General features: G+C 39.1%; 1 protein-coding gene across 2 annotated transcripts in view; it reads right to left on the bottom strand.

Moving 5' to 3' along the window:
* Nucleotides 1–24,304, bottom strand: part of CENPP (centromere protein P) — a 231,964-nt gene extending 207,660 nt beyond the window's left edge. Inside the window, exons 1-3 of one of the 2 annotated variants that reach the window (XM_081238020.1) lie at nt 23,919–24,304; nt 5,957–6,138; nt 3,250–3,338 (exon numbers count right to left, since the gene is read on the bottom strand). In XM_081238020.1, coding sequence (XP_081094146.1) covers nt 3,250–3,338; nt 5,957–6,138; nt 23,919–24,196 — 549 coding nt within the window. In that variant the 5' untranslated portion in view covers nt 24,197–24,304. Of the gene's footprint in view, nt 1–3,249; nt 3,339–5,956; nt 6,139–19,995; nt 20,108–23,918 lie in introns of those variants that run through there. The other variant, XM_081238021.1, reaches the window with a different exon arrangement.
* Nucleotides 24,305–24,387: the final 83 nt, after the last annotated feature.

Raw genomic sequence — 24,387 nt, 5'->3', positions numbered from 1 at the left:
GTAGGTCTAGAACATCTGAGGGTTTACCAATAAATAATAAAAATCATAAAACTGGAAAGGTACAGAGAGAAAGGGAGTGTTATTAACATAGCCTGGGACAGCATGCTCTTTTTGCAGCAAATTAGTTAAAACCAAGCAGTTGAAAAGCACCTACATACTTTGAAATGTATATAATGACAACTTATGTCCCTTTAGAGATTCAGCAATCACTGTGTTCTATGTCTTTCAAAGAATATAAATTGTTCCTCTCCTTATATTTTTTTTCCTGCATCTCCTAAAGCATGTGGGACAGAAACTGATGGTAGTCCCCAATATTTGTACTTCTTTCTTGCTCCAATTTTTTCACTGGCTACATGGCCATGCATAATGAAGGCTAAATTTCCAGCCTCCCTTGCACTAATTTATTGGCCATTAGAATGTAGGTGAAAATGATGGGTGTTACAACTTCTGAGAAGTGTCCTTCAATGGAAAAGGTGAGCCCTGGTTTGCCCAGCCCTTTCCCAATGTCTGAAATGCTAAAGTGATAACTGCACCATGATTTGGAAGTCACATGGGTGATGGCAGAGCCTGATGATCATGAAACCACCATACTAGCCCTTGAAAACATATCCTGCAATTTTGTTTAAGCAATAGAGAAATAAACTTCTAGTACTTTGAACCTTCCTTATTTTTAAATTTTCTGTTATGTGCAGCTCAACTAATTCTAATTCATTCAGCATGTGAGCTAACAGTATAACTTTAGGCCAATACTAAATGGTTACAAAATTTTCAATCATGCTTTGGTGGTATGAGGATCAGAATATTAGCTTAAAAGGTGAGGTCTGGGCTGGTGCCACTACTGCCTGGTAGGAGGTAGGGAGTATAGCCAATATAGCAGGGGTAGCAGGTCCTGTATGGTAGGGCCCACACGGCTTTGGTCCTGTCTATGTGGCTTCATGGTGGCCACCCAGGACCATCAAGCTAAGCTACTGTGGGAGCTGCAGGGGCCCAGTGCCAGTTCATGCTGGGAATGCCTCTGGTCAGGTAATAGCCATTCTTAAGAAGCACGTTGCACTATAAAAAATGCCCCCAAACTGAAACCTCATCCTTGATCTAACTCATGATGTGATCAAATTACCACTTGATGCTTTTCTTCAGAGGCTTAAGGTGACCACAGTATGGAACGTCAACAAAATGAAATTAAAATATTCCAGTCTATTTTATCTCTCAGGCCAAAGCCCCACTAATGAGCACACTAATCAATCTTTGGTCACAACCTATCCTGGAATGTATAGCTCCACTGAGCAGCTCATTCACCTCAACTTCAGAGGATGGTCTTTCTTTTTTCAGCTGGACTTGTGGACATCCTCCCAAGGATAAGCCTGATTTTGCTAGCAGTCTAGCTTCTCTCCAGATAAGTCAGGGAGTGACTATAAAAAAGGTGAAAGCCAACAGCAGAAAAAGCCTGTAGGACCCCAAGGCTACTAGAATGATCCTGAGCAGTTTCCTGGACAATGTATACACTGATAGTGCAGATGTTCTCAGACATGGAACTAGACCTCAGACCTCTGACTCTGCCAACCTGACACAGATTATAGGCCTGGCCACTAATGGAGGCCAGAATGCAGGTAAGCATTTGGTATCTCACCACTCTGAGCTTAGGATCACATTAGCCATAAGGAAAGAAAAGGCAGTTGTCCAACTATGCATCCTGATGCAAGGAGACAACATCCAGGAATTCCTGGGCCACACAAAGGAGAAGTCTGGAGTCCTGGCATGGGCTTTTCATCGTAAACGAGATCAACCCATTTGGGTCTGTATTCTCTTTTGGTCTTTAGCAGATGATGTTTGAGGTCATACAGAACTACAATATCATCTTGGGGACTCTGCATGGCTCCAAGGCCTGGTGCCAACCTGGGGACAGTTTACCTTCCCTAGGGACACTCATCATCCATGTCCATGACATCCTACTCAACCGGCTTTGGCAATGCCACACTGTGGATGTTCTTGGTCACTTTGACAGACTAAAGGGGGATACTCTGAGGTGGGAGCAAGCTGGAAACTCTGCCATCAGATGAGAGGCCTAGATATCCCTCAGTCAGTTCTCAGCCTGCCAGGGTCTGTGGTGACAACCACGGACATAGACTGCAAAGAGTTCTCAAGAAGCAAAACCTCTAGCCCAGATACCTGGACCCAGTTACTCTTGACTAGTTGGGGGCAGTTTCTGATATGTGACATCAACTCCTGTTGCATACAAAAAGGGACAACTTGAGGCTGTTTCTGTGGCTGAGGATAAGCACGAGGAACCCAGGCACATGACTGCGAATGCAAGCAAGCAGCAGATCCATATGACTTGGTTGTCACAACTGGTCTACATCCACTTTAGTTATCTGATGAACTGAGGCCAAGGCAGCGTGCCTGCCCTTCCCTGTTCCTCTCCTCTATACATACCCCCTGTAAGCCCAAACTCATAAAACCAACGGGTTGAAATTGCCTTCTGCTATCAAAGCATGTGCCCAGGATTGATCATTTCTCAAAATTATGCCTGGATCCCATTCTTCTTGGAGCCAGACTTTGAAGATGTCTGAGTCTTGTTCTGCCCTATCCTGGCCAGGGGCTGCACGTTAATATTCTGTCTGCTTTCTGACTTTATGTGAAAATCCTACCGAGAGTATCTTCCTCCTATGTTGTGTCTCAGCAGTCCTGTATAACTTGCTGGCATAACCGTGAACCACCTTGAACTCTCCAGCCCTGAGCAGTCTTCAGATTGTAGTGATCCCACATGGCCACAACTATAGGAGAGGCCCTGAGCAAGAACACCAACTGTGCTGCTCCCAAATACCTGACCCACAGAAAATGGTGAGATAATAAATGTGTTTTGCTGGTTTAAGCTGTTAAATTTGGGAGAAAATGTTACGTGGCAATAGATAACTAATAGATAATAGATGACTGAGATATCAGCTGACGACTGAGGGCATCCAAGACTGTTCCCATGACCTCAGGGCTTGCACTGGAAGCCCAGGAACATCTTACTAACTGCCCTCCAATAAAGCACTATGCTCTCAGCAACAATCCTACTGCACGCAGTTGCTGGGGTATTCATACTTAAAAAATTTTTTAATGGTACCACTTCGCACAAATGTGCTACGAGGGGGGCCCTAGCTCAAGAACGTCTCCTCAACTCAGCCACTGCTGAAGACTGGGGTGTGGGAGTTTTTATTTCATAGCAGCAGAATCTGTGTTATCTATCACAATGTATTCTTAATTTACCTGGATTTCCAGAAGGTGAAATTCAAGTTGAAACGTAATCATGTGGCAATTTGCTGATAATCTGTGTCTCTGCAGAACTTTCTTTATACCTGTAAATCATAAAAATAAATATTTTTGTTTGCAAATAACAATTTCCTTTAAATATCTATTATTTAATTTTGTGTGGATACCTATAATATACGTGGGTGTATGTGTGAAAGTGTATTTGCATTGAAACTACCTGGAAGAATGTGCACCAAATTGATCGTCTTTGCAAAATAAGATTAAAGACAACTTGTACTTTCTAGTTATTGATTATACCAAAGATTAAGGTAAGAAACAGAAATATGCTAGTATGACCCTAGACAAATTTGAATCATGATAACTGTTAGATATTTTTCATTTTTTCAACATTATCTGGTTCTAGTTAGACAATAAATTAAATCCATGTATTTACCTCAGTTAACTCTCAAAACTTTACTAAAATGACAGCAAAAGTATTTTTTTAGGTATAACATGAATACACTCAAATGCATAAAATGCCCTATTCTTAAGTATACAGCATGATATATATATATATATGTGTGTGTATATATATATATATATATATATATATATATACACACACACATATATATATATATTTACAAGTGTTTCCCATGTAACCGCCACTAAGATCAATATACAGAAAGTTTAAAGTACCCCATAACATTCCCTCATGCCCTTTCCAGGCTATACACTATGTCCCCCTCAAGAGATAACCATTATTCTGACTTTATTACCATCTACTTTTGCTAATGAAGGTATTTTTAAATGAGCACAATTCTCTTTTTTTATTTTTATTAATAGTTTTTTTTTAAAGAAATTGGTAGAGCTTCTTTTTTTTTTAAATTTTATTTATTTTTGGCTGCGTTGGGTCTTTGTTGCTGCGCATGGGCTTTCTCCAGTTGTGGTGAGTGGGGGCTACTCTTTGTTGCAGTGCAAGGGCTTCTCATTGGTGGCTTCTCTTGTTGCAGATCATGGGCTCTAGGCATGCAGGCTCCAGAAGTTGCAGCATGCAGGCTCAGTAGCTGCGGCATGTGAGTGCTAGAACGCGCGGGCTTCAGTAGTTGCGGCACGTGGGCTCAGTAGTTGAGGCATGCGGGCTCTAGGCGAGTGGGCTTCAGTAGTTGTGGCATGCGGGCTCTAGGCGAGTGGGCTTCAGTAGTTGTGGCATGCGGGCTCAGTAGTTGTGGCTCGCGGGCTCTAGAGCGCAGGCTCAGTAGTTGTGGCACAGGGACTTAGCTGCTCCGTGGCATGTGGGATCTTCCGGGACCAGGGCTCGAACCCGTGTCCATGCACTGGCAAGCAGATTCTTAACCACTGTGCCACCAGGGAAGTCCCCACAATTCTGTTTTTTTTAAAACTGAAGTATAGTTGCTGTACAATACATATACATTACACGTGGACAATATAGTGATTCACAATTTTTAAAGGTTATAGTCCATTTACAGTTATTATAAAATATTGGCCATATTCCCCATGTTGTATAATATATCCTCATAGCTTGTTTTATATCTAATAGTCTGTACCTCTTAATCTACCCCTATATTGCCCCTTCACCCAGAAGGGCACAATTTTACAAGGATAAAGAGAAAAAGATGAGAGTAACCTAATTTTAGAAGCTGAAAATCAGATGGATAAGCTAGATATTACACGAAAAAGTGGAACTAACCTGGCAGATCCAGGAAAATTAAAACCTAAGCCAGCAATGGGGAAAGCTCAGAATCAAGCCCATTCAAAGGCATTCTGAATGGGCACCACCAAGTACCTCTACAGATGGGGTAAACCTGGGGCTCAAAATAGAAAGACTGAGACTTTTGTACAGTAAAATCTCACTCTCCATATTCTCTGTATTCCATCTATTCCTTTCAAGTACCTGAAGTGTCTAAATTTCATTTCTACATGTAATTCAAAGTTTTACTGAGGTGAGCTGCCCACCACCTTCTGAGGGTCACTCTTCCTCTCCCTGGTCATGAGGGTTATTTTGGTGGAAAAATCAGGAAGCATTTCCTAAAGTGATTCCTTCTTCTAAACCAAGTTCCCAACATCCAATCGCACAGCTGAATTAGCTTCCCCTTACTTGTTAGTGCATCACAGATCCTTGGTAATAAAACGTAAGTCATTGGGACCAGAAACCCTCCTCTGCCAAATGGTCCAGTTCTTGAAATATTTATCTTGGCCACAAGGCCATGCTCATTAGCAGCAGAGCACCACAGATGACACAGCTCTCATGTCAGTAGTGAACAACAGCTAAGATTTACAAATTAATGCTGCTTCTGTTCTTAAAGTCGCTTATGGCTGTTACCTGACTATTAAGTTACATAATGACAGACTGTGTCTTCTTTAATATCTACCTCAGGCAGCTTTTAAGAGTATTACACACACTGTGATATTGAATAGACACTTGACGAAACAAGTTTACCACAACCACACGTTCAAATCGTTATCTTGCAGAATTTTAATTCAATGATAAGACAACCAATTTCCTATGTATAATAAGGTAAACTTCAATACCACTTCTAGATTAAAATGAAAGCTTACTCTGGAAAGTCCCTGGATGCATAGTGGTTAAGACTCAGCACTTACACTGCTGTGGGCCCAGGTTCAATCCCTGGTCGGGAAACTAAGATGCCACATGGTGCAGCTAAAAAAAAAGAAAGAAAGAAAGAAAGAAACTAATGCTTACTCTTTTCTGCCATCTCAGTGCTCGTTAGGTCCTCTGTCTTCTTGGAGTAATGTCTTATACTGATGCCAGTAAGCGTACTTAGAAAATGAAGTTCTGATTCTAAATGTCCAAGATGACTTCTCAGATCTTTTGACAATTCCCATCCTTCAGAATCTGCTTGGTATATTTCTTGAAATGATTTTCTAAAAAGCAAATACCACAAATAATTACTTCAATTAAGAAACCACTAACGGGCTTCCCTAGTGGCACAGTGGTTGAGAGTCCGCCTGCCGATGCAGGGGACACGGGTTCGTGCCCCAGTCTGGGAGGATCCCACGTGCCGTGGAGCGGCTAGGCCCGTGAGGCCTGCGTGTCCGGAGCCTGTGCTCCGCAAAGGGAGAGGCCACAACAGTGAGAGGCCCGCGTACTGCAGAAAAAAAAAAAAAAAAAAAAAGAAACCACTAACAAGTGTTTCAACTAATATCTATAAATTTCTTCAAACCATTCCCATTTTATCCTTCTTACTCTCTTCCCATTAAAACTAGTACGATTTTTCTTAAAACCAGTAAGATTTTTCTTAAAACCAATGTGGCTACTAACACTGCAATCAGTAATCTCAATATAAAACAAACCTAACCAAGTTATAATACCATTCTCCTACATATTAGAAACAGCTATAAAATAAATTATAACAGGAGTACTTTGTAAAATTAAAATGTCTGTTTAGGCTGGAATATTTAAAGTGTTCCAACCTAAATGTCTGATATCCCAAGACGCCTCAAACTATTTTCAAAGATATGATGAACCTAAAAACAAAATAAATCAGCTAGCTTCAAATTCTAAAACAAGTGAAGTATCACAAAGCATTTTATACTAAGAAAGGGACTCTTGTGAAATTGAAGAGTATAGAGGTAAAAATTCCAAACGAATAACAAATAGCATAATCTCTAAACAACACTGTAATCAGATATTCTGCACTGAAAACATATAGCTCTGTTTTCCTTGAAAAAAGTAAAATTTCAGCAAATAATCGCATTAAATGATATTTTTTGTAATCCTTTATTGCCATCATGCTATCAGCCACATTCCACACTGCTGGCTTCCACTATCTTAAACATGCTTTCCTTTCCTTCTGGGGCATGATTATCCTGATTCTCATTTTACATCTTGGGTCTTCCACTGTCCCTGCTTTTTGTCTCCCATGTTAGAAGAAAACCCTAACACTCTTGCCTCTGCTCTTCTGAATATGCATTCTCTCATTCCAGAAGAATATTTGATAATTAATCTCAGCTCTTTTATGCCAGTAACTCCTAAAACACACCTTTAATCATCTCTTCTTCCTGCAAGGTAGATTTAACTTGATAAAGCACCAAATGTTTTCTTCTTCAAATTAGTTTTTCCTTCAAATTTCCCTACTCTTGTTAATGATAAAATCTGTCCCCTGCTATAGCAGGTTCCATTTCTTGAGGGTCACCCTTGCTCTATTACTCCTCTCACATCTGGATCTGAGGTCAGCTTTTCTGCTCCCCCACATAGCTATCCCTCCTTTTCTATTTCTAATTCCACTACATTAGCCTATGTTCTTATGACCCTATACCATGTCTATAAAGAATAACCTAACTGTATCTTCACACTCGTATTTCAAAACTTGTATAAAGCCTGTAGAAATTTTTTAAACTTTGTTTTAATGCTAATGTAAAGTATCACTATAAGTATATTCTACGTCATCTGAGAGACTACAACATGCTCTTTTGTATTTGCTTTTTGAAAATTAAATAGATAAAGCTAATGAAAAAAAGAACAGAGATAATCTTTATATAAATGAGTTCCTTCCAAGTGAATACTAAACAATGACACAGCAAACTACGGATGAAAATTTCAAGGTATTTCCAACAGAGCAAACTGATAAGAAAACTGTAATCACATTAAAGGACAGATATGCAGAACTCAAGGAAGAACTTGTGGCTGAGAAATGGAAAAATGGGGAGTCATTGTTTACTGGGTACAAAGTTTCTCTCGGGGGCAATGAAATCAGTTTAGAGATGGATAATGATGCGATGGTTGCACAACAATGTGAACTGAACTATAAACTTTAAAAGGGTTAAGATGGTAAGTTTTATGTTATGTGTGTATTACCACAAAATAAAAAGATAACCTGCATATTCTCATTCATAGCAGTAATTTACTTTGAGCAAAACATCACTGGTCCATTACAATTAATGATGCTATTTCGAATGAACTGGGGATATGGGTCTGATGGTTTTGTAGTTTTATTTATTATTTGCAAATTTGTCTTAGTAGCATATATTTTTTTGCCCACATTAGATGTTCACAAGAAGATTTTTTTTTCTTTAAAAGCAAATCTACACAAGACTTGAGTTTAAAACTCAATGATCTAGGATTCTATGAAGATGGCAGAGTAGGAAGCACCAGGAACCTATCTCCCCAACTAGGAAGCAATTGCAGTGGCGGAATCTGTCTGATATAACCTTTTTGGAACTCTGGAGACCGCTGAAGGCTTGCAACTTCATGGAGAAGGCTTAAACGTACATTACAGTAAATCGTGGGCAATTTCAGCTCTTAGCACAGTAGTAGCTATCCACACCCCCTCCAACAACATGGCAAGCAGCTGTGCACATGTTCTTGGAGCCACCCGCACACAGCTTAGGGGAGCAAGAGTGGGCAAAAAGGACTCTGTCCCCCAAATATTGAGTATCTGTGCTCCAGTTGCTGATTGCGGCTGCTGATCACAGAGATGCAGACAAAGAGGAGGGTAGTCACTGCTGCAAGCCCCTACCCTCTGGCTGAGGTAGCATTAAGAATATTTAAAGAGCTGTCACTTTTTGTTTCCCACCATCATTTTTGCCTTTTCCTTTTCAGGAGTCAGACATTAAAGACTAGGACATGAAAAATCAAACTAAATATGTGGGGAAAATTAGAAAATGATTGCACATATCCAAGTAAAAGCTCAGAAATGACATAATTAGACATTAAGTTTACACTTCAGGCTGATCCTCAGAACACAGACAGCCTACAACAACAACAACAACAAAACAACCTAAAACAATAACAAAAAAAGTGAAAACACTGGGGAAGAGGGGGGAGAATCTGATTTCCAGAGTTACCACATTATTAAATTAAAATGTCCAATGTTCAACAAAATATCACAAGGCATACAAAAAACAGAAAAGCATGGCCCATTGAAAGAAAAACAAATATTCAAAAGAATCTGTCCCTGAAGAAGACTTAATGGCAGATATATCAGACAAAGACTTTAAAACAGAAGTCTTAAAGATGCTCAAAGAAATAAAGGAAGATGTGGAGAAAGTTAAGAAGACGATTTGTGAACAAAATGGAAAACATCAGTATAAAGACAGAAAATCAAAAAGAAATTCTGGACCTGAAAAGTACAATAACTAAAATGAAAAATTCACCAGAGGAATTCAAAGGCAGATTTGAGCAGACAGAATAATGAATCAGTGAACTTGAAGATAAGACACTGGAAACAGAGACTGAGGAACAGAAGGAAAAAACACTGAAGAAAAGCAAACAGAGCCTAAGGGACCAGTGGGACACAACCACAAGGACCAGCGTATGCATTGTGGGAGCACCAGTAGGAAAAGCAAGAGGAAAAGGGGAAGAGAGACTATTTGAAGAAATAATGGTAAAGGGCTTCCCTGGGGGGGGCGCAGTGGTTAAGAATCCACCTGCCAATGCAGGGGACACAGGTTCGAGCCCTGGTCCAGGAGGATCCTACATGCTGCAGAGCAACTAAGCCCACGTGCCACAACTACTGAGCCTGCACTCTAGAGCCTGCAAGCCACAAATACTGAACCCGCATGTCACAACTACTAAAGCCTGCGCACCTAGAGCCCGTGCTCCGCAACAAGAGAAGCCACTGCAATAAGAAGCCCACGCACTGCAACAAAGAGTAGCTCCCGCTCGCCACAAGTAGAGAAAGGCTGCATGCAACAACGAAGACTCAATGCAGCCAAAAATTTAAAAAAAAGAAATAATGGTAAAAAGTGTCCCAAACTTGATGAGAGACATGAAGGCTAACATTCAAGAAGCTCAACTAATTCTAAATAAGATGAACTCAAAGAGGGTCACAATGAGACATAATCAAATTTTCAAAAACCAAGGGTAAAGAGAGATTTTGAAAGCAGCAAGAGAAAAGGAAATCATCACGTACAATGGATCCTCAATAATATAAGAACAGATTTCTCATCAGAAGTTTTGGAGGCCAGAAAACAGTGGGCCAATATATTCAAAGTGCTAAATGAAGAAAACCATCAACCAACAATCCTTCTGGCAAAATTTTCTTTCAAAAGTGAGGAAGTGGGACTTCCCTGGTGGTCCAATGGCTAAGACTCTGAGCTCCCAATGCAGGGGGCCTGGGTTTGATTCCTGGTCAGGGAACTAGATCCCACGTGCTGCAAGTAAGGGTTCACATGCTGCAACTAAAGATCCTGTGTTCTGCAACTAAGACCTGGTGCGGCCAAATAAATAAATATTTTCAAAAAAAGTGAGGAAGAAATCAACACATTTTCAAATAAACAAAAGCTGAGGAAGTTTGTTACCACTAGACATGATCTCCAAGAAATGCTCAAGGCAGTCCTGTAAAGTAAAATAAAAGTACACTAGATAGTAACATGAAGCCATGTGGAGAAATAAAGATCTCAATAAAATTAGTATATGGGCATAAAAAATCTACTAGTATGGTAACAATGGCTTGTAACTGAACTTCTTTTCCTACATGATTTAACATTTTAAAAAATTATTAGTCTAAAAATAAAATAAATTAATTAAAAAAAATTATTAGTCTAAAGGTACTATGAGTATAACTTTCATCTGTAACTCCATATCATGTTTTCCACAAAATTTAAGAGATGAATGCATTTAAAAGAATTATAAGTTTAGGGCTTCCCTGGTGGTACAGTGGTTGAGAGTCCGCCTACTGATGCAGGGGACACGGGTTCATGCCCTGGTCCAGGAAGATCCACATGTCGCGGAGCGGCTGGGCCTGTGTGCCGTGGCCGCTGAGCCTGCGCGTCCGGAGCCTGTGTTCCGCAACGGAAGAGGCCGCAACAGTGAGAGGCCCACGTACCGCCAAAAAAAAAAAAAAAAAAAGAATTATTAGTTTATGTTCAGGGGTCACAAAAGTATTAAGATGGAATTCTGTGACATAAAAGAACCAAAAACAGTGGGGATGGAGCTGTAAACAGGCAGAATTTTTGTATGTTATTGAAATGAGGTGGGTATAAATTCAAATTAAGGTGTTGTAACTTTAGCATATTATTTATAATCCCTCTGATAACCACAAAGAAAATAGCGAAAGAATATATATCAAAACAAATGAGAAAGAAATTTAAGCACTTCTCAAAAGACAGAAATGCAGGCAATGAGGGACAAAAGAGCTTAAGGGCACACACAAAAAAAACAAAGAGCAAAATGACAGAAATAAATCACTCCTTATAAGTATTTATTTAAATGTAAAGGGGTTAAATCCTCCAAACAGAAGACTGAGTTTGGAAGAACTGATAAAACCACAGGCTTCAACCATATGCTGTCTATAAGAGAATCACTTCAGATACAAAGACTAAAAGTGAAAGGATGGAAAAAGATACTCCATGCAAAAAGGAGCCGAAAGAGAGCAGGACTGGGGATACTAATATCAAACAAAATAGAGTTTAAGTCAAAAGAGGTTATAAGAGACAAAGAAAAAAATATATATATTAATGAAAGATTCAATACAGCAAGACATAAAAATTATAAACATTTACAAACCTAATGACAGATATCAAAATACAGTTTTCCTTCAGTATCTGTAAGGTATTGGTTCCTTGACTCACCACAAATACCAAAATTCATGGATACAGAACCTGTGGATATGAAACCTGCAGATACAGAGCTAACTATATCTCAAAGCAAAAACTGAGACAGTTGAAGGGAGAAATAGTTCTACGTTGAAACTGGCTACATAAGAGGATGATGAATTCACCTCCTCCCATAGTCACACCAAATCTACACCTACAGATGAAACAATTTTCTCTGAAAGAAACCCAAAAACTAGCTGAGCAACTCTACACATCAGGCAAATGAGAAAAAGCCTATGTTGAAATGGATAGTAGAGGCTGAGACACAATCCACATAAAAGCCACCTGTTGCACGGCAACCCACAATCAAGAGGGACTAACAACCCCGACCTGATCCCTGAGGAGTGAAAGGTGTGAACACCACAGCTGGCACCTCAAATTTTAAGACCAGCACCTGAGAGGCAAGCCCCTAAAATGTCTAGCTTTGAAAGCCAACAAGCCTTGGGTCCATGAGATTCACAAGGCTAAAGGGCAGCAGTCTCCAACCTTTTTGGCACCAGGGACCAGTTTCATGGAAGACAATTTTTTCACAGACTGGGGCGGGGGGGATGGTTTCGGGAGGATTCAAGCACATTACATGTATTGTGCACTTGATTTCTATTATTATTACATTGTAATATACAATGAAATAATTAGACAACTTGCCATAATGCTCATAGGAGGCAGAGCTCAGGCGGTAATGTGAGCTGTGGGGAGCAGCTGTAAACACAGAGGAAGCTTCACTCACTCTGCCGCCACTCACCTCCTGCTGTGCAGCCCGGTTCCTAACAGGCCACAGACCGGTAGTGGTCCGTGGCCCAGGGGTTGGGGATCCCCACTATAGGGAACCGAGAAACAGTTCTTAAAGGGCTCACGCATGCAGACTCACCTACCCCCGAACCCAGCACAGAGGCAGCCAACAAAAAAGCAACCAGTGTTTCTGTTTAAGAGGCCTACTTCCTTACCTTAAAGCTTTGGCCTGAAGACTTCTAATTTAACATCATACAAGAACCTACTTAAATACCTCCAAAGAAAGAGGCCAGAGCATCATCTTTGTACTCTCTCTCTCTGTCTTACTCCATATCACCAGTATCTCCTGGAAAGGAGTTTGTGCACTCTCTGGAACCCTGATTTTTGTGGCTGCTGCCCAGTTGGACACCTCTTATTCACTGGGCTCTGGCAGTCAACAGAACTTACAGCAGAACTTATTGTGGGTCCCGTAGCACTGTAACAAAAGGAGAAATAGTTCTTGAATGACTAATGGCCCCAGGGCACAGTGGAGATATAGCAGACTAAAATGCACTCCTAATCCTACTGTGAAAGAGACAAATAAGCTTGTCTTCAGAACTGGAGCCTCGGTGGCAGGCTTATCATTAAACACAGTCAAGGCCCAATCACAATCCTCTGCAGAGACTGAGGAGGCCAGAGGATGCTACCCTTCATGCTTTCCATCTGACCAGGCCCCAAGTCATCAGTGTCTCCAAGACAGGGGCTCGTGTACCCCAACTGTTGTGAATGCTGTCCAGAGGACACATCCCTTTATAGCCTGGCTCTGGTGGCCAGCAGGGCTTATGTTCATGATTTCAAAAGAAAAGTAACAAATGAAGAAACACTTCTTACCTGGCTATTGCCAGGGCTCAGGGCAGAGGGAGCAGTCTTCCCTGAAGGAGGTATATTTGCGTACTTTAAAAGCTCCTCCCTGAGCTTCTTCTTGCCAATCAGCCTGAATCTACCTGCTGACTGAGAACCTCCCCTTTGCAACACTGACAAGTCTTGAGGTACCCTCAACTACTGGGAGCAGCTAAGAATAAAGAGGCTGCTTGGACAACACCAAGGTTTGGGAGAAAACCAAGACAGAGTTGAACAATAAAGTTCATCTACTACACGAGGTCACTCTTCCAAGACTGCAAGAGAGGGCTGTTTTATCTAATACATAGAAACCAACACAGAGAGTCAAGAAAATGAAGAAACACTGGAATATGTTCCAAATGAAAGGACAAGATAAAGTCTCAAGAAAAGACCTTAATCAAATGGAGGTAAGTAATTTACCTTATAAGCAGTTCAAAATATGATCATAAAGAAGCTCACAGAGCTCAGGAGAACAATGAATAAACAAAATGAGAATTTCAACAAAGAGAGAGAAACTATAAGAAAATACCAAGTAGGGGTCATAGACCTGAAGACTACAATAACTGAACTGAAAAATTCAATAGAGGGGTTCAACATCAGACTAGATGAAGCAGTAAAAAGAATTAGTGAACTTGAAATTATGGCAATATAAGTTATCCAATCAGAGCAACAAAAAGGAAAAAGAATGAAAAAAAAAGCTAAAATAGCTTAAAAGACTTATGGGGCAACAACAAATGGACCAGCTTTCAAATTACAGGGGTCCTTGACGGAGAGGAGAGAAAGGGGCAGAAAACTTATTTGAAAAAATAATTGCAGGAAACTTTCCTAACCTGGGGAAAGAAACAGACATCAGATCTAGGAAGCATAGAAAGTACCAAATAAGAGGAACCTAAAGAGACCCACATCAGACACATTGAAATTAAAATATCAAAAGTTAAAGACAAGGAGAGATTCTTAAAAGCAGCAAGGGAAAAACAACTTGTTATGTACCAGGGAACCCCAAAAGACTATCAGAGTTTTCAGCAGAAACTCTGCAGGCCAGAAGGAAGTGGCATGATATATCCAAAGGCTGACAGACAAAAACTGCCAACCAGTAATACCCTACTGGCAGAGTGGTCCTTCAGAATTAAAGCAGAGAGAGTTTTCCAGACAACCAAAAGCTAAAGGAGTTCATCACCACCAGATAGGCCTTACAAGAAATGTTAAAAGAACTTCTCTGACACAAAAGGTCAATAAGTAGAAGCAGGAAAAAAGAAAGTATAGTTCTCACTGGTAAAGGTAAATATATAGAAGAATTCAGAATAATCTAATGGTGCAATGGTGGTAGGTTAATCACCTAAAAGCTAATATGAAGGTTGAAAAACAAAAGTAGTAAAAATAACAATAAATACAACAATTCGTTATGGTATACACAATATAAGAAGACCTAAATTGTGACATCAAAAACATAAAACATTGGGGGAGGGAGTAAAAATGCAGAGATTTAGAATGTGTTAGAACTTAAGTTATTGTCAACTTAAAACAGACAGTTATAAACATGTTTTATGTAACCCTCATGGTACCCACAGAGCAAAAGGCTACAGTAGACACAAAAAAGAGAAAAAGGAATCTAAGCATACCACTATAGAAAATCACCGAATCACAAAAGGAGAGAGCTAGAGATGAAGAAAGGAGCAATGGAATTACAAAACTTCCAGAAAATAAAATGGCAATAAGCACACACCTATCATAAATTACTTTAAATGCAAATGGACTAAATTCTTCAATCAAAAAGCACAGAGTGGCTGACTAGATTTAAAAACCAACAAAAGACCCATCATGCTGCTTACAAGACACTCACTTCAGATGTAAGGACATACACACTGAAAGTGAAGGGATGGAAAAAGATATTCCATCCAAATGGAAACTAAAAGAAAGCTAAAGTAGCATATTTATATCAGAAAAATAGGCTTTAAGACAAAGTTGTAATAAGAGACAAAGGTGGTCATTATATAACGATAAAGGAGTTCATCCAACAAGAGGACACACTGTTAAATATTTATGCACCCAATATAGGAGCTCCTAAATATATAAAACAATATTAACAGACCTTAAAGAGAGAAATAGACAGCAATACAATAGTAGGGGATTTTAGCACACCACTTACATCAACATGTAGATCATCCAGAGAGAAAATCAATAAAGAAACATTGGTCTTAAATGACACATTTAGACCCTAAGAACTTAACAGACATATACAGAATATTCCACTCAAAAGAAAGACTACACATTCTTCCCAAGCACACAAGGAACATTCTCCAGGATAAGCCATATGTCAAGCCACAAAACGAGTCTTAATAAATTTAAGAAGACTGAAATTATATCAAGCATCTTTGCCAACGACAATATTATACTAGAAATCAATTACAAGAAAACTAGAAAATTCACAAATATATGGAGATTAAACAACATCCTACTGAACGTGACTGAATGAGTCAAAAGAAAAATCAAAACAGAAGTAAAAAAGAATCATGAGACAAATGAAAACAGAAATAAAACACACCAAACTATGGGCTGTAGCAAAAGTCATTCTCAGAGGGAAGTTCATAGCAATAAAAAACAAATGAAGCCCAAAGTTAGTAGAGGGAAATATCAAAGACCAGAGAAGGAAAAGAATGAAATACAGCCTAAAAAGGTGATAGAAAAGATCAAGGAAACCAAGAGCTGGTTAGTCAAAAAGTTAACAAAATAGACAAAACTTCAGCTAGAATAATCAAAAAAAAAAAAAAAAAGAGAGAGAGAGAGAGAGAGAGAGAGAGAGAGAGAGAAGACACAAATAAAATCAAAATGAAAGAAGAGACATTACAACCGACACCACAGAAATACAAAGGAAACCACTCACTCACGTCATAAGAAAGTATGAAAAATTATATGCCAACAAACTGGACAATCCAGAAAAAACAGAAAAACTTCTAGAAACATAGAACAAGACTGAATCATGAAGCAACAGAAAAACTGAACAGACAATTAATAAAAAGGAAATTGAATTAGTGTTTAAAATCCTACCTACAAATAAAAGTCCAGGACCAGATGGCTTCACTAGTGAATTCTACCAAATATTTAAAGAAGCAAACCAATCCTTCTCAAACTCTTCCAAAAAACAGAAGAGAGGGAAAACTTACACAATCATTTTATGAGGCCTTTACCCTGATACCAAACTCAGACATGAACGCTACAAGAAAAGAAAATTACAAGGCCAATATCCCTGATAAACATAAACATAAGTCCCCAACAAACCATTAGCAAAGCTAATTCAGCAATACGTTAAGCAACATACACCAGGAACAACTGGGATTTAGTCCAGGAATGCAAGAATGGTTCAAATCTGCAAATCAGTGTGATACACCCCATTAACAGAATGAAGGATAAAAACCATGTGATCATCTCAATAGATGCAGAAAAATGTCTGACAAAATTCAACATCCATTTATGATCAAAACTCTTAACAAAATGGGTATAGAGGAAATTTACCTCAAAATAATAAAGGCCACATGACAAGTCCACAGCTAACATCATACTGAACAGTGAAAAGCTGAAAGTTCTTCCTCTGAGTTCAGGAACAAGACAGAGGATGCTCACCTTCACACTTATTCAACATAGTAATGGCCGCCCTAGCCAGAACAGTTAGACAAGAAAAAGAAATAAAAGGCATTCAAATCAGAAAGGAAGAAGTAACACTGTAAGTATCTGCAGATGACATGATATTATTTAGAGAAAACACCAAAGGCTCTACCATAAAACTGTTAAAACTAGGAAACAAACTAGTAAAGTTGCAGGATACAAAACCAATATAAAAATCTGTTGTGTTTCTATACACTAATAACAAACTATCAGAAAAAGAAAATAAGAAACCAATCCCATTTATAACTGCATCAAAAAGAATAAAATACCTAGGAATAAATTTAACAAAGGAGGTAAAAGACCTATACACTGAAAATTATAAGACACTGAAAAAAGAAACTGACAAAATACTAATATTTGAAAAGATATTCCATACTCACGGATAAGAAGAATATTGTTTAAATGTCCATACTACCCAATGCAATCACCAGATTCAATAAAATTTCTAACAAAATTCCAATAGCATTTTTCACAGAAATAGAAAAAAATCCTACTGTTTGTATGGAACCACAAAAGACCTGGAATAGCTAAAGTATTCTTGAGAAAGAACAATCCTGGAGGCATCATAAGTCTTGATTTCAAACTAGATTACATAGCTATAGTAACGAAAGCAATACAGTATTGGCATAAAACAGACACATAGATCAACAGAAGAGAAAAAAGCCCAGAAATAAACCCATTCATATATGGTCAATTAATTTATGACAAAGAAGCCAAGAATACACAATGGGGAAAGGACAGTCTCTCCAATAAATGGGTTGGGAAAACTGGACAGCCAGAAGAAAAAGGAAGAAGGAACCACTATCTTACACCATACACAAAAGTTAACTTCAAATGGATTAAAGACCTGAAACTATAAAAATCCTAGAAGAAAACATAAGCAGTGAGCTCCTTGACATTGGTCTTGTCAATAATTTTTTGGATTTGCCACCAAAAGTTTAGGCCAGAAAAGCAAAAATAAACAAGTAGAAGTACATCAAATTAAAAAGCTTCTAGACAGCAAAGGAAACCATCAACAAAGTGAAAAGGCAACCTATGGAATGTAAGAAAATATGTGCAACTTATTTATCCCCTAAGGGATCAATATCCAAAATGTATAAGGAACTCATACACCTGAATAGCAAAAATCCACATACGATCTAAAATGAGCAAAGGATTGCAACAGACATTTTTCCAAAGAAGACATACAGAAGGCCATGAGGTACATGAAAAGGTGCTCAGCATCATTAATCATCAGGGAAATACAAATCAAAACAATAAGAAGATATAACCTCACACTTCTTAGAATGGTTATTATCAAAAATGCAAGAAATAACAGGTGTTGGTGAAGATGTGGAGAAATAAGAATACTTGTGCACTGTTGGTGGCAATTTAAATTGGTGCAGCCACTACTGAAAACAGTATGGAGACTCCTCAGAAAGTGAAAAATAGAACTACCGGGGAAATTGACAGTAACACAATAATAGGAGAGGACTTAAACGCCCCACTTTCACCAATGGACAGGTGACCCAAAATGAAAATAAATAAGGAAACACAAGCTTTAAATGACACATTAAACAAGAGGGACTTCATTGATATTTATAGGACATTCCATTCAAAAACAACAGAATACACTTTCTTCTCAGGTGCTCATGGAACATTCTCCAAGATAGACCATATCTTGGGTCACAAATCAAGGCTTGGTAAATTAAAGAAAATTGAAATCATAACAAGTATCTTTTCTGACCACAACGCTATGAAACTAGACATCAATTACAGGAAAAAAACTGTAAAAAATACAAACACATGGAGGCTAAACAATACACTACTAAATAAGCAAGAGATCACTGAAGAAATAAAACAGGAAATCAAAAAATACCTAGAAACAGATAACAATGAAAACACAATGACCCAAAACTTACGGGATGCAGCAAAAGCAGTTCTAAGAGGGAAGTTTACAGAAATACAATCCCACCTCAAGAAACAAGAAAAATCTCAAATAAACAACCTAAACTTACACCTAAAGCAATTAGAGAAAGAAGAACAAAAACACCCCAAAGTTAGCAGAAGGAAAGAAATCATAAAGATCAGATCAGAAATAAATGAAAAAGAAATGAAAGAAACAATAGCAAAGATCAATAAAACTATAAGCTGGTTCCTTGAGAAGATAAACAAAATTGATAAACATTAGCCAGACTCATCAAGAAAAAAAGGGAGAAGACTCAAATCAATAGAATTAGAAATGAAAAAGAAGAAGTAACAACTGACACTGCAGAAATACAAAAGATCATGAGAGATTACTACAAGCAACTCTATGCTAATAAAATGGACAACCTGGAAGAAATGGACAAATTCTTAGAAATGCACAACCTGCCAAGACTGAATCAGGAAGAAATAGAAAATATGAATAGAACAATCACAAGCACTGAAATTGAAACTGTGATTAAAAATCTTCCAACAAACAAAAGCCCAGGACCAGATGGCTTCACAGGCGAATTCTATCAAACATTTAGAGAAGAGCTAACACCTATCCTTCTGAAACTCTTCCAAAATATAGCAGAGGGAGGAACACTCCCAAAATCATTCTACAAGGCCACCATCACCCTGACACCAAAATCAGACAAAGATGTCACAAAAAAAGAAAACTACAGGCCAATATCTCTGATAAACATAGATGCAAAAATCCTCAACAAAATACTAGCAAACAGAATCCAACAGCACATTAAAAGGATCATACACCACGATCAAGTGAAGTTAATCCCAGGAATGCAAGGATTCTTCAGTATATGCAAATCGATCAATGTGATACACCATATTAACAAACTGAAGGATAAAAATCATATGATAGTCTCAATAGATGCAGAAAAAGCTTTTGACAAAATTCACCACCCATTAATGATAAAAACTCTCCAGAAAGTAGGCAGAGAGGGAACCTACCTCAACATAGTAAAGGCCATATACAACAATACCACAGCCAACATCATTCTCCATGGTGAAAAAGTGAAACCATTTAAACTAAGATCAAGAACAAGACAAGGTTGCCCACTCTCACCACTATTATTCAACAGCGTTTTGGAAGTTTTAGCCACAGCAATCTGAGAAAAAGAAATAAAAGGAATCCAAATCGGAAAAGAAGAAGTAAAACTGACACTGTTTGCAGATGACATGACACTATACATAGAGAATTCTAAAGATGCTACCAGAAAACTACTAGAGCTAATCAATGAATTTGGTAGAGTAGCAGGATACAAAATTAATGCACAGAAATCTCTGGCATTCCTATACACTAATGGTGAAAAATCTGGAAGAGAAATTAAGGAAACACTCCCATTTACCATTGCAACAAAAAGAATAAAATACCTAGGAATAAACCTCCCTAAGGAGACAAAAGACCTGTATGCAGAAAACTATAAGACACTGATGAAAGTAATTAAAGATCATACAAACAGATGGAGAGGTATACCACATTCATGGATTGGAAGAATCAACATTGTGAAAATGATTATACTATCCAAAGCAATCTACAGATTCACTGCAACCCCTATCAAACTACCAATGGCATTTTTCACAGAACTAGAACAAACAATTTCACAATTTGTATGGAAACACAAAAGACCCCGAATAGCCAAAACAATTTTGAAAAAGAAAAATGAAGCTGGAGGAATCAGGCTCCCTGACTTCAGACTATATTACAAAGCTACAGTAATCAAGACGGTATGGTACTGGCACAAAAACAGAAATATAGATTAATGGAACAGGATAGAAAGCCCAGAGATAAACCCACACACATATGGTCACCTTACCTTTGATAAAGGGGGCAAGAGTATACAATGGAGAAAACACACCCTCTTCAATAAGTGGGGCTGGGAAAACTGGACAGCTACATGTAAAAGAATGAAATTAGAACAATTCCTAACACCATACACAAAAATAAACTCAAAATGGATTAAAGACCTAAACGTAAGGCCAGACACTATCAAACTCTTAGAGGAAAACACAGGCAGACACTCTATGACATAAATCACAGCAAGATCCTTTTTGACCCACCTCCTAGAGAAATGGAAATAAAAACAAAAATAAACATATGGGACCTAATGAAACTTCAAAGCTTTTGCACAGCAAAGGAAACCATAAACAAGGCCAAAAGACAACCCTCAGAATGGGAGTAAATATTTGCAAATGAAGCAACGGACAAAGGATTAATCTCCAAAATTTACAAGCAGCTCATGCAGCTCAATAACAAAAAAACAAACAACCCAATCCAAACATGGGCAGAAGACCTAAATAGACATTTCTCCGAAGAAGATATACAGATTGCCAACAAACCCATGAAAGAATGCTCAACATCATTAATCATTAGAGAAATGCAAATCAAAACTACAATGAGATATCATCTCACACCAGTCAGAATGGCCATCATCAAAAAATCTAGAAATAATAAATGCTGGAGAGGGTGTGGAGAAAAGGGAACCCTCTTGCACTGCTGGTGGGAATGTGAATTGGCATAGCCACTATGGAGAACAGTATGGAGGTTCCTTAAAAAACTACAAATAGAACTACCATATGACCCAGCAATCCCACTACTGGGCATATACCCTGAGAAAACCATAATTCAAAAAGAGTCATGTATCAGAATGTTCATTGCAGCTCTATTCACAATAGCCAGGAGATGGAAACAACCTGTGTCCATCATCAGATGAATGGATAAAGAAGATGCGGCACATATATACAATGGGATATTACTCAGCCATAGAAAGAAACGAAATTTTTATTTTAAAATAAAATATTTTTCGTTAAAAATAAACGAAATTTATTTTTAGTGAGGTGGATGGACCTAGAGTCTGTCATACAGAGTGAAGTAAGTCAGAAAGAGAAAGACAAATACCATATGCTAACACATATATATGGAATCTAAGGGAAAAAAATGTCATGAAGAATCTAGGGGTAAGACAGGAATAAAAACACAGACCTACTAGAGAATGGACTTGAGGATATGGGGAGGGGGAAGGGTAAGCTGGGACAAAGTGAGAGAGTGGCATGGACATATATACACTACCAAATGTAAAATAGATAGCTAGTGGGAAGCAGCCGCATAGCACAGGGAGACCAGCTTGGTGCTTTGTGATCACCTGGGGGGCGGATAGGGAGAGTGGGAGGGAGGGAGACACAAGAGGAAAGAGATATGGGAACATATGTATATGTATAACTGATTCCACTTTGTTATAAAGAAGAAACTAACACACCATTGTAAAGCAATTATACTCCAATAAAGATGTAAAAAAATGTAACAATAAATTTTTTAAAAAACTATTAAATCCAAACACCTTGGACTCTTCCGACTTTCTCAACTTGATCATTGAGGAGACTCAGGTTACATGGATACTCTACATACTATCCTGAGCTAAAAATGACATACTGTGACCAGTAAGGAAATCATCTTTCATCATGGTGCTTCCTCAAACTTTCTGAAGTGCATAAAATCATCAACGGTCTAGTTAAAAAGCAGATTCCGACTCAGTAGGTCAGGGTTGGGCTGAAATCTGTATTTCTTTTCAACCCAAGTGATGCTAAAGCTTCCAATCTGTGGAGCACCCCTGGAGTAGCAAGCATTCTGATACATTTACACCCTCACTTGCAGAGGAACATATGTGTTCCCTGTTCACCTACTTCCCTCTCCCTTTTACTAGTTACAGCTTCCTCTACCTTCATGATCCCTTCCAATATGCATGCAAACATTTTCTTTAGAACTCCTCCTTCCCAATTTCAACCTACTCTTGTCCAGTTAGCTCAGGAAAATCTTATTCTCTCTGCATCTATGTCAAATTAGAACTGACTAAAAAATGAAGACAGTTTCTGCTTTTCAAGCAGCTTGCAAGCTTGAGACAATAGGTACATAATTAACTCATGGACCCCTTCTCTCCTTCTCCAGTAAGCAAAGTGCCTGGGCTTTGAAGTTTGATTTTTGGGTTCCAATCCAGCTCTAACACTTACCTTCTCTGAGACTTGAGGCAAGCAACTTAATTTCTCTGAGCCTCAGTTTCCTAACTCTAAAACGGGGTTAACAACAGCACCTAACTCAGAGGATTGTCGTAGGTATTAAAAAGAGATGATGCACATAAAGACGTTTGCATCTCTCAGTCTAGCACTTAGTAAGTAATCGACAGACCATGGCTATTGGTAGTAACAAAGACGTTATGATGCCACCCCTCTATGGTAGATGGCACTCCTCAGTTATTTCTATCTGTTAGTGCATATGCTCTTTTCGCCTTTAAACAGGGAGTTCCCCCACTTCCTTTACAGGGATGCTTCTCCTCCTGCAGTATATGACAATCACCTTCGCAGCTTCTGCCAAATTCCCCTATAGACTACATTGCCTACTCTTCTTTATATCAACTTACTCTTTTACCTAAATTATTTCTCAGAGGAAATTTCGTATCACTACAGTAAGCGAAGAATCAATATCACTTGCCACAGTTAGGTGACTCATAAAAACAAATACCATGAAACCAGAGTTTTTAAATTCCAACTAGATACTGCTGCCCACTAAAGGCAAGATTGCTAGGGAGATAGGCAAGACTTTCACCTTGATAGTTACTAGCACGAGAAGAGAACACCTTGAAATGAAATGAAACACCTTAAATGAAAACACCTTCCCCATGAGTGTGATTAAATCAGTTAATATATGGTAATACGTTTACAACGGGGTCCACGCGTGTACTCATCACTCTCAGCCCTGTTGGAACAGACAGATAACGAGTTCCCGCCCACGTCTGGTGCTCGGGAAAAGTCTGTGGGGCGGTCCGGGGCGCCTGGAGTAGAGATCTTCACCCTTCCCACTGGGCCTGAGAAAGGCCACGTACCGAACTCGGGAGGTGTCTTCCCCGGGCGCCGGCGGCTCCGAGCACGCTCGCCTCAAAGCAGTGATCTCGGCTTCCAAAGCGCGAGCCTCAGCCAGCTGAGAATCCATAGGGCCGCGCTGACGGGAAGCTGCCGAACAGAAGCCCGCCACGTCCTGCTCTTCAAGCCTCGCGCGCTGCTGGCGTGAACCATCCCGGAACTCGGCGGGGGAGGCAGGGGAATGACGCGCGATTCCCGAGCCTATAACCCGCGCTCGCAAGCATCCCAGGCTCATTGCCATCCCTGCTTACTTTTCCACAGCTGTTCCCCAGCAGTCCCTACGCTTCAAGAGGTTGACTCCTTCGAACCCAAAGACCGAGGGCATACCTACCCACCCCGACCTGGTGGCGCCTTGGAGCAACCAGAACGAATAAGTCACAGAAGAGGAGGTTCCGGAAGCACTTATGGTGGGGAGTCTCTTTATTTTTCTTC

This window comes from Mesoplodon bidens (genome assembly GCF_964165515.1).
Source record: "Mesoplodon bidens genome assembly, chromosome: 6".
NCBI classification, from domain to species: domain Eukaryota; kingdom Metazoa; phylum Chordata; class Mammalia; order Artiodactyla; family Ziphiidae; genus Mesoplodon; species Mesoplodon bidens.
Note: the sequence above shows the minus strand (reverse complement) of the source record. Positions and strands in the feature narration are given on the sequence as shown.